Raw genomic sequence first — 16384 nt, 5'->3', positions numbered from 1 at the left:
ATAGACAGGCAAGGGAATTTTATCTCATACAGTCACATCTCGCTATTTACAAAAGGGCGAAGCGACAGGCGCCTGCTGTTAAAAAGGGGAATTTTTATTAGATTGGTGAATGAACTCGCGGACCATCTGGTGTTAAGTAATTACTGGAGCCTGCAGACTTTTACAACGTAAATGCCGCAACCCACCTTAAGACATGAGTTCAAAGGGATGTTTTTACGGAACAACGCCTGCTCCACCTTCGCTCAAACCGAGTTGCATTACTTCGTTACAGCAGAAATAGGCAGGGTGGTACTGGTGGCACAGTTGCCAGGTGGTTCTCGGGTTCTTGCAGTCACACTTTTTTACTGGTGGTAGGACCTCTTGTGAGTCCGCACGGGTAGGCACCACCACCCTGCCTATTTTTGCCGTGAAGCAGTAATGCGTTTCGGTTTGAAGGGTGGGGAGCCGTTGTAACTATAATTGAGACCTTAGAACTTATATCTCAAGGTGGGTGGCGCATTTACGTTGTAGATGTCTATGGGCTCCAGTAACCACTTAACACCAGGTGGGCTGTGAGCTCGTCCACTCATCTAAGCAATAAAAAATAAAAAAAATTAATATAAAAACACTTACAATTTCACATATTGTAATCGATTAATATTAACTTTTATAAAGTGCGCGTGTTATGATTATTAAACGCTGGATCATGTACTCTGACACCTCGTTTTCACTTATGCATGCAATAAAAGTATTTAAAACTTATTGAATGCAAAATAAACTCTATCGCAAACTCTATTGGCAACAAAGTTACACTATAATTTAAACAAGAAGCTTTCACTAATGTGGAAGATACAAATTCAAGATTCGTTTTTAAAACAAAAATTTATTGAGTTTTCAATTTACCGTAGAAAATATAAAAAAATCGAAGAAAAACAAATTGACAAGAATCATGTTAACTTTTTTGGCGTAAGCGTGAGGTGATATATTATCTCAATAGTTTGGGTTTATATTTTGAGTAGTTTTTTCATCTCATTTTATCCTTGTCACATTCCATTTCACCCTTTGCGCAAGAGAAATAGCTTTGGCTTGGGTAAGTTAAGATTCGGCTGTATAGGCTGCGTTTTCATTGCTTGTTCAATAGACGTTTCAAACAAATTTGACACAGTGTTTTGTAAAAGTTGGTTTTTATTTTCTATGTTTCCAATTTTCTCTGAATATAAATTAAATTAAATTAAGATAAAACCTGGACTAAGAATTCTCATTATTAGAATCGTGGTGTCATCTAGAGTACCCTAATAGTAAAGTATGTTTTAGATCATTCATTTTTAATGAAAATTCGTATTATGAACAAAATCGCTTTGTCACGACTTCGGCTAACCTTTCAACCGGTGGTTTTTTCACAATTTTCCCAGATGTTTCTCACACGTTCCGAGTATGATCGCGGCGTCAACACATTCAGCCCTGAAGGAAGGCTGTTCCAGGTGGAATACGCCATAGAAGCTATCAAACTTGGCTCCACTGCAATTGGCATTTGTACTTCGGAGGGAGTTGTTTTGGCGGTGGAAAAAAGGATAACTTCAACTTTGATGGAACCCACGACCATCGAAAAGATTGTTGAAGTAGATCGACACATCGCTTGCGCCGTTTCGGGTCTAATGGCCGACTCCAGGTTGGTCTCGTAATACTGAAAATGTATTATGATTATTTATATGAAGGTATATGCTGGTAGGCAGCGGCTTGGCTCTGCCCCTGGCATTGCTGAAGTCCATGGGCGACGGTAACCACTCACCATCCGGTGGGCCGTATGCTCGTCTGCCTACAAGGGCAATAAAAAAAAATTAATGTTAAAAAAATATGCGACACTAATTTTTTTATATAATTCTGCAGGACCTTAGTTGAAAGGGCCCGAGTTGAATGTCAAAACCACTGGTTTGTGTACAATGAGCGTATGAGTGTAGAATCATGTGCTCAGGCCGTTTCCAACTTAGCTATACAGTTTGGAGACAGTGACGATGATAGCGGAACAGCCATGTCACGGCCATTTGGTGTTGCTGTTATGTTTGCAGGTATGTGTAATTTAGAGCTGTTTGTTTTTTAGAATTATATATACATCAGAAGAGTGATTATATTTCTTTCATATATAATTCTTGCTCAAATAACGCCCATAAAAAATTCTAGTGTGTATAGCTAAATAAATAAGAATTTAGGAGTAAATGCTTGTTTATAAATATAAGTAAAAGTATTAATGTAAATGCAAAAAAAAAACACATCCATCGCATTTCATCAGAGTAATAGTTCTATAAATAATTATGATGTATATTTCATATCCAATTACAGGCATTGATGAGAAAGGCCCTCAACTGTTTCATATGGACCCGAGTGGTACATTTGTGCAGTATGATGCCAAGGCCATTGGTTCTGGCAGTGAAGGTGCCCAGCAGAGTTTGAAGGTAAGTACAGTGGATGTTCCATAATATCGTCTTCTCGCATTAAAACTGTATAATCTCAAAACTTACTAATTTTACAGGAGAGTGTTTTAAAGGTTTATCAAGTGATATTTTTAATATTAATCATCTTTGCAACATTTATTTTTTATTTTTTACCAGATACATTAACTGTCTTTTAAAGTAAGATAAAATTATGTATTAATTTTGTTAATAGTAGTCAAAATATAGGTAAACTAAAAAAAAACATAAAACTAAACTATGCTCTTTTGACAGTATTTATGAGAAAAATACTGGAATATTTTTGGAAATTGTACACTTTTAAAGCAAAAAGACAATATGTCAACTAAAAGATTATTATACTAACATTTTTTTGATGATATTAGGTAATCTTGAGACTTTTAGACTAAAGACTTTTCAATTAAGAGCTAATGAGGAATAGGTCTAGTTACTGGTCTTTCAACTATCATTACATGCACTGCTTGCATTTATTAGTGTTTAAAAAAAATTAATAAATGTGAGTAGTATGTAGTGCTCTTGGTTTTATTATTTAAACCTATTTGAAAAACTGGGATAAGACTAATCATAATTTCTCATACCAGGAGATTTATCACAAGTCGATGACCCTCAAAGAGGCCATCAAGTCTGCACTCACCATACTGAAGCAGGTCATGGAGGAAAAGCTCTCGGAGAACAATGTTGAAGTAGTGACAATGACTCCTGGATCATTGTTCCACATGTTCACAAGGGAACAACTTGCTGAGGTTATCAAAGACATACCTTAAAAATGTAGTTTGGTGTGCAGTTTTTGAAGGGAGATTAGACATATGGCACTAAATAACTAATCATATCTTATTATAAATCTCACATTTATTTGGAATTTCCAGAAACACCACCCTTTAAAATAAGATAGTGGAATTGGGATTCTAAAGCTATAAAGTATTTTGGCTCATTAGTAGGTAGGGCATTTATCTCAAATAATAAAGAGATCAACTCTGTTAGAAGGCCAAACCTTGTGATATTTTCTGTATTACTCTTAACTTATCAATAGATATTGATTTACAGATATAGTTTTTTTATAAGGATAATGAATTCATGTTTATCATGTCAAAATAATAATTCAGAACACATGAATAAAACTGTGTTGAGTCAGACAGTGCTACTTTTCATATAAACTTTTAGAACTATAATAATTAATGTCTACACTTCCTTCATTAACTGTTTAGTTATTAATAAAAACTAATTTTTTTGTATATCGAGTTATATTTTGAGAAAATTGTGTAAAGATATTGTATTATTGATTATGATATTTATTATTATCCTTTTTTATATATAATATTAGTATTTTTTGAATTGTAACTGTTGTCATTCTCATACTTTTCATTAAACAGATACAGATTTTGTCAGTTCGTAAAGTAAATAATTTTACAATTTCTATCGTTCACACTCAAATAGTCTCAAAAATTATTATTCTGTATTATAGAATTGAAAATTGAGATAAAGTTATAAACTGTTTTATATGTACTGTTTATTTTCATCAATCTGAGATTGACAGCCTTGTATGTGTTTGATTTATATCATGTAGTTATACTGAGTATTTCATTGGTAATGTTTCGTGAATATTTTACTTTAGTATTGTATTTAGACACAGTTTTTTTAAAATATCACGCAAGGATGAGGGCGTTGAACAGTGAGTATTACTGTTTATTAATAAAAATATGTAACATATTTAAAATTTTTGTAATTATTTCATTACCGTCATCATCTCACCGGAGATCTCATTATTTTTGCGGAGAGCGGTTGTTGACAACGCGTGCGATCGAATATTATAGAATCTGGTATCCGTGATATGGTATTCAGTGACTGACTACTCAACCTTAGTCATATTACCTGTATCAGTTCTGACCTTTCCCATTTGATTTCCTTACTAAACTTAGCTCCTATAGTGGGTTGTACAGTGAATCCGGAGTCCACATTTATTGTGCTCGTTCAGTCTAATTTTGTTTGTTGTTGTTGAGTTCACGGCCCACCTGGTGTTAAGTGGTACTGGAGTCCATAGACAACTACAGTATAAATACCGCTAGCTACCTTGAGACATGAGTTCTAAGGTCTGAGTTTTTACAGTAAAACGAATGCCCGATCCTCCAAACGCAGTACGTTTCACGGCAGAAATAGGCAGGGTGGTGATACCTACCCGCGCAGACACGCAAAACGTCCTGCCACTCGTCTAAGGGATCCGTTACATTGCTTTTTTTCTTACCTATGCTGATAGCCTTGAGAGGCTATTTCAGCTTCGCCCTAACGTGTGTCACACTGACCCTAGCAAGAGCAGTGCTTCGCAGAATCTACCACTGGATCGGAAACGCGACCCCCTGAGAAGATACGGCGAGAAACTCAGTGGGCTGTGTCTATGGGTTAATCACATTGCGAATAGCCTTCAATGTATTGTTTCGAACAGATGATAGCCGGGATGCCAGAGCTACAGTGCAGCGAGACGAGTTCGCGTAATACCATACAGGAACTTTCGCGTTTGAGACTTGGAAGCCGCGAACAGACCGTTTAGTGTTATCGTGTCGGTATCGTAAACGAACTAGACTTACGCTTTTAGGAGGGTTAATTTGTTTTTTATAACCAACAAAGAATTGATTTCAAAAACAGTCTTTCAAGAGTAAATAAAGTCAATGTTACACGAATGTTAAAAAAAAGAAAACTAATAAAGTTTGAGTTTTTGTGGTTTAGTATTTTATTTGATTTTACATTTTCGTATAAAAGATCGAAGTATTTATTCGTTATTGTTTTTGGTAGAAATTCTATTGTTAAATGTTATTTTAGGCAAGGAGTATCATCTCTGTGTATTAAAGTGTTCACTGAAAGGGAACCAATTAAGGTGGCGCCACAGTCGCAAGTGGAAAGATATTAAGAACAGCGCCATAGATTATTAGAGTAGGATATTAAATTAAGAAGGAAAGAAATACTTTTTACGTAAATTACTATTTCGGTTTCGGTTTGAAGGGTGGGGCAGCCGTTGTAACTATACTTGAGACCTTAGAAATTGTATCTCAAGGTGGGTGGCGCGTTTACGTTGTGGATGTCTATGGGCTCCAGTAACCACTAAACACCAGGTGGGCTGCGAGCACGTCCACCCATCTAAGCAATAAAATAAAAAAAGAAGTCTATAGTCCCTATAGAAGCTGGTATTCCTTAGTTCTGTCCTCCATGGATACAAGTCTTAATATGTTGGTCGTGTAATATCTATGGCTCGGTTAGAGATGTGCCGCTTTTATTTTTTATGTAGTTAAGTTTTGTAAAAACTTTTTAGGAAAAAGTATTGTGTTATTTCGGAAATATTTAGGGACTTGTAAGGTCAGGTTGGTTATTGGGTACTTAAATATAGCCAACAGGTTGGACTTTCTCAAAAGTAGAATAAATAAATGGGCTGTTTTCTAAAAGTGTAACACAGCACGCATTTTATTAAATTATTTTTTTATAATAGTGGTTCTGCTGGAAATGGTGCATCTTCATTTTTACTGATTTCGAGATTGAGGATTTTTCGGGATACTATTTTTATTTGCCAACTTCAAAAAGGGGAAGATTCTTATGTTTTCAATTAAACTCCATATTGTTATGAACTATTAAAGTTTATTTAAAATTGCATTAATGTGATTGTATCTTTATGCTATTATAATAATAAATGTTACTTATTTATAATTGCTTTTCTCTACTTAGTCTTATAAACTAAAATGTTAATTGCAAAAATGCAGTTTTACGTTAATTGATAATTCTTGATTTTCTTTATAAACACAGCCCTACCAACACGATAATTACATCGTGTTACAGTCGTAATGAATAATAAATCTAACACAAGATTAGCTCGAAAATAATATCAAAAATTAAAGTTTTGTCAATAATCAAACCATGAAGACAATCTTCGAAGCAAACATGTTTCTGAGCAGACATTACAGACTAGCTTTTGTTTGAAAATCAAACAGTTTCTGTGTATCAATAACAATAACATATATTTAAGATTGTATTAAATTTGGTTTTTTTTTGGTACTTTATTAACATTTACAAGAAAAAACATGTTAATCCTGAAAAAAATGTCAATAACAGTAAAATGGTTAATAGTTGGCTAAAAAAATTACGATAAAACAATAATTTCTACCCAAAAATAACTATAATGCTTGCTTTATTCACGTACATAAACTATCCCTATGTTTAATACCATAAAGTATTGATTCAAACTAAGACCAGACAAGATGTGTTACCAGCTTTACATTTATTTCCCATTGACATGTACACCATTATTATTTATTAAAAAAACAATTGTATACATTTAAATAAGACTTATGATGTTTGACACAAATTTTAAGGTAACAAGTACAACTCAGAGACAAGATAAAACAAATGAGTCGTCTATTATCAAAGGTGGCAATCTGTGCATTTGGACAAAAAAAATTTATTGATATTTCAATACAGATTGATTTGAATATAATCGTCTCCTTCAAAGAATACGATTCAAAACCTGCATTAAATAAAGGTTAATACTTAACCTGTTATTTATCTAAGATGTCGATCAGAAGAGTTTTGTGACTGCCAATGGAATACAAAGTCAATAATTCGTTTTTCTGATTTACCAATAATTATCCAAAAGTCACATTGCCGGCTTTAATAATAGTCGACTCAAATAAAATAAAAATAAATTATATATAACAAAAACCTTAAAAGCACGTGTATACTATATTTACTATCATCATTATGATAACGATCAAAATTCGAATATACTATTAAGTAAAAAAAAAGCCTGCACAAACACATACGTCCTTAATGATGCATTTTTGACAAAAAATCTCATTTTATCCTTATCATGTAGATACTATACATATATATAACGGCCGTCTGGTGTAGTGGTAAGTGACATGGTCACTACATACGGGGGTCGCGGGTTCGAATCCCGCCAAGGGAAGATATTTGTATGATAAATATAAATGTCTTTTCCAGGGTTATGGAGGTATATTAAATTTATGTAGGTGTATAATAAAAATTTTACATTTATTTCCGTTATCTGGTACCTGTAACACAAGTTCTTTACGAACTTATCACGGGACCAGTTAATGTGGCGTGATTGTTAGTAAATATATATAATAATTTATTATATTGTTTAACAGGTCAAAAACCTATCAATTTAAAGCAAAATATTTTAACAAATTTTTGATTACTATTTTAATTAATCTTTATTTGTAATTGTTATCCTTAATTAATACTAATAAGTAAAACTTATAATTGTTTCACTCTATAAATACATACTGAGCAATTATTACACAAAACATGAATATGTCAAATGAATGTGTGTCATCTGGCATTATGGGGTATTTGGATCCCCCTATAGGTAGTCCGGTAGAACTTTGGATGACATTAATTCCTTTTTGGGATATATTTCGTCTTCTCGCATTAAAACTGTTTAATCTAAAAACTTACTAAATTTAACAGGAGAGTGTTTTAAAGGTTTAACATATGATATTTTTAATATTAATCATCTTTGTAACATTTATTTTTTAGTTTTTACCAGTTACAATATCTGTCTTTTAAAGTAAGATAAAATTATGTACATATTAATTTTGTTAATAGTAGTTAAACTATAGGTAAACTAAAAAAAAAAAAACGAAACTACGCTCTTTTGACAGTATTTATGAGAAAAATACTAAGGCTACCAAATGATTCCGCATATTAACTCAATTTCGAATATTTTTAGAAATTGTACACTTTTAATGCGAAAAGACGATTTTCGGATTTAATATATATTACGTTTATTAGCTTTTAAGCTGTCATGAACTCGATCACAAAAATATATTAATTAGATAATGTTTGGCACATATTAAAATGCTATATTAAAAAAAAAAAATATGTCTAACGACATTTGTATTACCAATATTTGGCCAAATCCTTTTCCAGATCCAGTGGATTGACATGCGGCGCGTATCTCTCGACGGGCACGCCGTTTCTGTCGACTACGAACTTACTAAAGTTCCACTTGATAAAATCACCAATCGTCCCGCTCTGCGCCTTCTTCAGAAACTTCCAAAGCGGATGCGCGTTGTCACCGTTCACATCGACTTTTTCAAACAGATCAAATTTAACGCCTCTGTCTTTTGTGAAGTTCAGAATGTCCTTAGCTGTACCTGGTTCTTGGCCGTTGAACTGGTTGCACGGGAAGGCCAGTATACGTAGACCTTTCTGGTGGTACTTTTCGTGTAGCTCGTTGAGTTGTTGATAGTTGGTGGCCGTAAGGCCGCACTGAGAGGCTACATTGACAATGAGCAGCACGTTCCCTTTGTAATCTGACAGCTTGACGTCGCGTCCGTTTATTGATTTAACTGTAAATTCGTATACTGTTCTCGCGGTCTCGTGGAGAGGCGGCGTTTCGTTAGATTCTTGTCTGGAATTTAAAAAGTAAATATATTTCAGCTTAAAGTTAAAAAAAAAAAACTCAAAAGCTAAAGGAATCAGAAATGAATTGCTCCTTAGCAGCTTTTAAACATTCTCCAGATATTGTTTTTTTGTAAACCTATTTATTCTAATAAATAAATTTATTTTGCCAAAAAATCATATAAACAAACGAACGAGCCCCCGGATTACCTGATAATAAGTGTCACAGTGTTTACAGAGTGTGCACACAACGAGGAAGCCGCCATCCGCCTTGAAATATCACTACTGATATTTCAAGGCGGATGGCGGCTAACTGTTTAATATCTGTGAAAGTGCACAAATGTGGGAAAATGAAACAAAGGGCTGGACGTAATTTCTCGGGATCCTACAAAAAGCCCACTGAAAAAATCTCAGTAAATGACCACCATTTTACTGAGATTATATTTCATCCCATATCATCTCAATTCATTTCTATGTCATCCCAGTTGCTTAATATCTCATATTAATCATCTTCATTTCATTTCACTGCATATTATCATTTTTCATAAAAATAAGAATAACAATTAAAATAAAACATGATTTAAAGGTCTTAGTTACCAGGTCATAAAATCCCTTAAAAAATTGCTAATTTACATGACCTGCCTGACTGACAGGTCAGTCGGCGTCCAGCGCGATGCGAGCCCTACACAACCGTTAGGAGGACTAACCCAGGTGACGTTTTACAAAACGTATAATCTATATATATATAAAAATGAATTGCTGTTCGTTAGTCTCGCTAAAACTCGACAAAGGCTGGACCGATTTGGCTAATTTTGGTCTTGAATTATTTGTGGAAATCCAGAGAAGGTTTAAAAGGTAGACAAATATGAAAATGCTCTAAATTAAATAAAAATAACAATTTTCTTTTGTTTCCTTTTGTTTGTTTTAAGGTTATTTTATGTAAAAGTTTAGGTCTTTTATTTATCGATTGAGGTACTACGAAGTCTGCCGGGTCAGCTAGTTATTATTAAAAAAGACAATAATTTAAACACTCACTTTTCGAAATTCCAAAATTTTTGAAATTTAATCACAGCTTGTATGATATCTTTGGCCATCAATTCAGGATATTCCATGGCAGCGAAGTGACCACCGTCCTCCACCACAGTGCTCTGCAAGTACTTCTTGTATTTGAAACTTAATGCTGTGTCCGGTTGGTACATCAGTTCATACTTGAATTTTATACCCCACGTCGGAACATTTGTTGGTATCCTGAAATTCAAATTATTACAATACTATTAATACAAATGCATGTTTTTCATTTAAACCAAACTATTGTGATGTAGTGACTTACTGAAGACATACAGTGTAATCTTGATAAATAATGAATATTATTGCTGGTGGTAGGACATCTTGAGAGTCAGCGCGGGTAGGTACCACCACCCTGCTTAATTCTGCCGTGAAACAGTAATGCGTTTCGGTTTGAAGGGTGGGGCAGCCGTTGTAACTATACCTGAGACCTGAGAACTTATGTCTCAAGGTGGGTGGCGCATTTACGCTGTAGATGTCTATGGGCTCCAGTAACCCCTTAACACCAGGTGGGCTGTGAGCTCGTCCACCCATATAAGCCATAAAAAATAAAAAAGAACTACAAAACATTATTAAAAAAACTGTAACTGACAGTGTGAATAGTATATTCATATTCGACTTATGGATTTCAAATATTTAAGTTAAGAACATGTAACAATAGTTTTGGGTAATGAGTTTTGCTGTAAGAAATCGATGGTTAGGATAAAGGTTATCTTCATCAATCAATATTGAGCTAAGCAGGAAATTTCAATATACCAGAAATCAAACAATACTGAATGCAAAATTAGTCCTCTAATTGATTCAACCTGACTTTGTTTATTCATGGTGATCTTCAGAATCACTCAATCAATTGAAACACATAAATAGGCTTGGGTGAACATAAAATTTAATTAGAACTATTCCATTACAAGGGTATGTGTGTTGCTTTGTGCCTTGGATTTATGATGTAATGTTTTTTTGTTATTATATGAGTATTACTTTTATTTTTTGCTTAGGTGGGTGGACGATCTCACGGCCCGGTTAAGTGGTTACCCGGGCCCATTAGACACTTACAAACTTAAGGTACTTAAGACCCAATCTGGTGTTAAGTCAATACCCCTAGAAACATGATTGCTTCCCTCAATTGCTTAACATTTGACATGTTAATATGTAAAGAGTATATCATATTACAGTAGCCAGGTCATCACAAAATATAAAAAAAATGGTGATTCCATATAAAAATGAATTTAAAAAGAAGTTTAAGAAAATTACACTTACCTGTCGAAAATAAGAAAGTTTTGTTTTTCATTAAATGATTCAGCATACACCCTCATGCTGGTTGTGACAGTGTTAGTGGCCCAGTATATCATCAGATTATCCAATAGCTGATTCAAAGAGAACTTCTTCAAGAGGTTTCCGTCACCGGCCTTCTTGTTATCAGGATTTGTCCAAGTTGAAAACTTTTCTAGAATGTAGGCTGCTAGGCCTGCTGGCGAGTCTGATAGTCCCACACCTGTCAACAGATGGTATGGAATATAGGATAGCTCTTCAGAAACAGATGAGTACTATATTTAAGAATTAGATACTTCACTGGTTGTAGGACCTCTTGTGAGTCCGCACTGGTAGGTGCCACCACCCTGCCTATTTCTGCCGTGAAGCAGTAATGCGTTTCGGTTTGAAGAGTGAGGTAGCCGGTCTAACTAAACTGAGACCTTAGAACTTATATCTCAAGGTGGGTGGCGCATTTACGTTGTAGATGTCTATGGGCTCCAGTAACCACTTAACACCAGGTGGGCTGTGAGCTCGTCCACCCATCTAAGCAATAAAAAAACAACTTCGAGAGTTTCGTAAATTAGAGTACATTTTGTGAGATTATTAAATGTACTTACCGACAGTCTCGGGTTTTGTGGCTTGAATGTGCATGTACCCTGACTCCTCAATGAGTCTAGACCAGTGCTCGGATAGCGGGTACAGGCGGGGTTGCAATTCTTTCGTTTCAATTAGAGATGGAATCAAAGAGCCTGAAAGAATTTTAAGTTTAGTAATCCATATCAATAATCATCTAGGACAATGCATATTATTTCAAGGAAGGTGATGTCAGGCAAGACTTTTTTTTTTGTTTTTTTTTTATTGCCCTTATAGGCAGACGAACTTACGGCCCACCTGATGGTGAGTGGTTACCGTCGCCCATGGACTTCAGCAATGCCAGGGGCAGAGCCAAGCCGCTTCCTACCGCGAAAGCAAAGCAAAATTTCAAAATTGTCAGCCAAACCATACAACAGGGGTATTCATTTTAAAAATCTTAAACTTTATTATTATCATGACGATCTGCAGATGTTGGGGGCAGACCGCGGGCCTAAGGAAATTTTTAGAGTCCTACCGCACTAAACAACTCCCCTACGCTCTTAAACCCGACGTCCGATCTCCGTCCGGGGTCAAAGCCCGGTCAGAGTAGGGGGGTTCCCGCGGTCAACACTACAACCAGACACGCGGCGCTACCCCGACGACGCCCGACCGACGCGGCGACGGGTCGTCGAGGCGATAGTCGACGACCAACGACGCCGGTCTCCGCGGTACGGTGGCCCTACCAGGTAGCCCGGGCGATGCCGCTGATGTTCTTGGACACCCAACAAAAAACAATAATAACGATACAGTTAATAGTCGTTTTTCATTTTGACAGTTTTCATCGATCAAGATACAAGTAAGTATTTCAGCTTCATACGGAACATGAATTTTTCGGCGTCAATATGAAAAGACTTCTAATAATATAATTAATCTCACCACAAGTTATATATAAGAGAGCAGCTCTATGAGATAGAAGCACTGGGAAATTTGTGTGAAATCCTAATACGTTTTCAGGGAATGCAGTAGCAATGATGGAGCCAACAGTGTGCCCTAGGTCTCCACCTTGTATGTAATATTTATCATGGCCGATCCTCTTCATGAGATTGTTGATGATCACCGCCATTTCAGCTGGACCCAAACCTGGTCTCACCGAGGCCTGAAATTAGCAAATGTGTTACAATTTTATGTTCATTTGAATCATTATTATTTTCTGATAAAAAGGTCTGAATTAAGGCTGGTTACGGAGGGAGATTTTCGATCTTGAGTCTTACAGAGTGTTGTAATGAAACACACCTTTTAAATTGGTAATTAGTAGTCTTAATTACTAGGTACATAGGTTCAGGTTTGATGACCTGTTGGAAGTTTTTATTGAAGATACTCAGTATGCAGGGTCTAGGAATTTTTTATTTTTAGAAATATGAAAAATTTTCTCTTGTGTGGCTTTTGAATGTGTAACGTTAAATGTGATGTTACTCATCAACACTGTCTCAGAAAAGTTTAACTGTAGCTATGTGATTTTCGACATGATGTTTTCCTAAAATATTTCTTCACAAAATGTGGTGGACGAAATGGACGAGCTCACAGTCCACCTGGTGTTAAGTGGTCACTGGAGCCCATAGACATCTACAACGTAAATGCGCCACCCACCTTACAATATAAGTTCTAAGGTCTAAAGTATAGTTACAACGGCTGCCCCACTCTTCAAACCGAAACGCATTACTGCTTCACAGCAGAAATAGGTAGGGTGGTGGTACCTACCCTCGCGGACTCACAAGGGGTCCTACCACCAGTAACTACGCAAATTATAAATCACTGTATTGATTATTCTTTACCTGTGAGTAACCAAAACCGGGTAAGCTTGGCACGATGATTTCAAAAGCGATTTTTTGTTCTGGCTGTTCTGCCATTAAATATGGGATGACATCATAGAATTCCCTGAATGAACCGGGCCATCCATGCAGCATGATTAGAGGAACCACCTGAAAGAAATTATTAAAGTTGCTTAACCACCCCCAGTGTCATGTCAAATGTCAAATAAATTGTGGCAAAATTTGGGGTGTACACACAAGTGTAATTTCTCTTAAATTGAGTAGCCCTTTCAACTATTCTGTTTAAGTGATTGAGGTCAAATTTAATTCTTCTTTGTCTCCACCTTATCCCACTAGGTGGGGTCGGCACTGTGAATTTTTCTATTTCATTCTCTACTATCAGCAGTCATCTCAACACTCACTTCTCTCTCTCTCTCTCATATCATCGTTCACACACTCCATCCATGTCTTCTTCAGTCAATCTCTTCCCCCTTTACCTTACATTACCATCCATACATCTCCTCTCTACATATCACATGTACATACCATGCTAACCATCCACTCTTTAATTTGTCAATCACCGGGGCTACTTTCACACTTCCTTCAGTATACTTATTCCTTGAGGTCAAATTACATTATTCATTATAATTCATGAAAACATTTATTAACATTACTCTATTTACTCATGTGTTGTGATAACGGTAAAAACTTATTAGTTTTTGTTTATCTATCAATAATAATATTATCTATTAAGAATACTTCTTCTTCTCAATCGTATCACTCTTGACAGAGCGGTCGTGATCGTCATGTAGTGTTGGAAGGGGCAGATACTATTTGGTAATATTCTACAGTTTGTTTCCCAAATAAATAAATAAGAATATTAAAGAAGCTGAACATGAAATCAAATGTGTCAATTGTTTTAAAAAGAAAATATAGGGTCACATGCATTACAACCATTGCACTATTTAGGTATTTTGAAAACTGTTCCAGCAATATTGATATTTTTAACTTTATATATCAAGGTGGGTGGGTAATGTTCATGCTATATTGTCTATGAGATTTGTTTTCCAGTAAATACAAATTTTACATGTCAAAATTTAGATTATGGATGGCTATTTAAATGTCACACATTAATGAAAAAGGTATATTTAACATCTCACATTCACAATCTTACTTTTCAACCGCTGGGTTTCTTACCTCAAGACCAGCAATGTTCTTAGGTTTTATATGCATGAAATGTATGTCCAAACCCTGGATATTGGTTACAAAGTGATCGTATTGGTTCAAAAACTGTTCCCTCTCTTTAAAGTTGTATTTGTTATGCCAATACTCCATTATTTGGTTTAAATATCTTGGGTTGAAGCCGTATGTGAATCCAACATTTTCTAAGGGTGGCTGTAGGGGTCTTCGGTGGAGAAGTCGCTCGCGTAGATCGTTTATCATCACATCAGAAAATTCTATCGTTAGCGGTCTTATTGATTTATCGTGGTCCAAGTCCATAGGGTACGGGCCCCACCATTGTTCAGTGTCAAGTGCTGGCATATCAGGTGGTACGAAGAAAAAGCGATACAGATAATATGCGCTGAGCACTTGTATGACAGTGATGAGAATAAATGATTTGAATGACTGAAATTAAACAGAATTAATTAGGTTTTTATTTATTTGCAAAATCGTTTTGATTACATAACTAAATATTTGTATGGATATGGTTTATTTCTACGTAAGTTTTTTTTAAAACTATTTCTATCATACCTATTAAACTAGATTACATTTAGAGATGGTGCAATTACTTCTTTTAAAATTTATTATTTTAATATTTTACAATATTTTTATATAATTAGATAGAAAAATGCTTATGAAAAGGTAGTAGTAAGTATAAAGTGGTCTTCTGTATCGTAGTGGTATATTATACCTAGGCTAAAAAAAATAATTCTAATTGAATTATTTTACGATGAATTAGAAAATTTAACAATCCAATTAATTTATAAATTTAGGTAAGTATTTAATTTTGTTGTCTTTAACAATTTATGTAACAATCCAATTTTAATTTTTAAATTTAAGTTGACATTTAATTTTATTGTCTTTAGTATATAGATAGTGTTTCTAATGTTTTTAGCAGATATAACAAAGCGACTTAAGTAAAAATAAAATGACGAACTCCAGAAAGAAGAAAAAACTATACCTTACTAGAATTAGAGTTTATTCAATTTAGGAATAATACTTTTTTTTTTGTAAATTGAACCATTAATACGGAATCACTTCATTTAAATAAAATCGACCATAATACACAGACGCTCACCTTATTTTTTTCGTTGGAATTCATTTTCGCAACATTTATTAGTAAATCGGGATATAAAAAATAAGATAAACTCTTTCCTACTTTACTTGGAAAATCAATTTAAAAATATAGAACGGCGAGTTATCTCTAAGCATTGTCTATGGTCATATATATTTTATGGTTTATGGATGGATAGCTCTCTGGCCTAGACCATAGATAGCAGTAGTAGTTTTATTTTTCCAACTGGAAAGGCAAAGGTGTCGTAATATACAGCATAATCTTTTATTTAATTATATTTTTTTGTGAATGCAACCATCGACTTAGAATGAGACCGATGTCTCAATAACTGTTTTTTTTCTAAAGATTATCTTACCCCCCTTAATACTGTTACGCGGTGGGGCTTGGGATAAATAAATGTTCCACCAAAGTACAATTTAAAACTGTATTAATCACTTAGAACACACACAGAACACTTTAAAATTCTCAATTCGCTTCATCCGCTCCGCTTCAGGTAATCCGTTCGCTGTTTCGCTTCGAGTATTTCCGATTAGTGACTGACTGCG

At 34.9% G+C, this 16384-nt stretch overlaps 2 protein-coding genes across 4 annotated transcripts; one reads left to right on the top strand and one right to left on the bottom strand.

Moving 5' to 3' along the window:
* Nucleotides 1-1089: 1089 nt before the first annotated feature.
* On the top strand, nucleotides 1090-5161 carry LOC692836 (proteasome zeta subunit). Of its 2 annotated transcripts, XM_021352830.3 has the most exons (6): nucleotides 1090-1282; nucleotides 1392-1648; nucleotides 1867-2045; nucleotides 2317-2429; nucleotides 3026-3187; nucleotides 4882-5161. In XM_021352830.3, exons 2-6 carry the CDS (start codon nucleotides 1392-1394, stop codon nucleotides 4984-4986), a joined length of 816 nt encoding a protein of 271 aa, XP_021208505.1. In that variant the 5' UTR covers nucleotides 1090-1282; the 3' UTR covers nucleotides 4987-5161.
* An 881-nt stretch (nucleotides 5162-6042) lies between these two features.
* Nucleotides 6043-16006, bottom strand: Jheh-lp3 (juvenile hormone epoxide hydrolase-like protein 3). 2 transcript variants are annotated; one of them, NM_001166147.1, is given in 9 exon segments: nucleotides 7815-7862; nucleotides 8209-8856; nucleotides 9882-10094; nucleotides 11169-11403; nucleotides 11780-11911; nucleotides 12672-12891; nucleotides 13568-13714; nucleotides 14741-15169; nucleotides 15843-15991. In NM_001166147.1, coding segments are annotated over 8 exon segments (1914 nt in total). In that variant the 5' UTR covers nucleotides 15867-15991; the 3' UTR covers nucleotides 7815-7862; nucleotides 8209-8342.
* Between the last annotated feature and the right edge of the window lie 378 nt (nucleotides 16007-16384).

This window comes from Bombyx mori, chromosome 28 (genome assembly GCF_030269925.1).
Source record: "Bombyx mori chromosome 28, ASM3026992v2".
In the NCBI taxonomy this organism is placed as follows: domain Eukaryota; kingdom Metazoa; phylum Arthropoda; class Insecta; order Lepidoptera; family Bombycidae; genus Bombyx; species Bombyx mori.
Note: the sequence above shows the minus strand (reverse complement) of the source record. Positions and strands in the feature narration are given on the sequence as shown.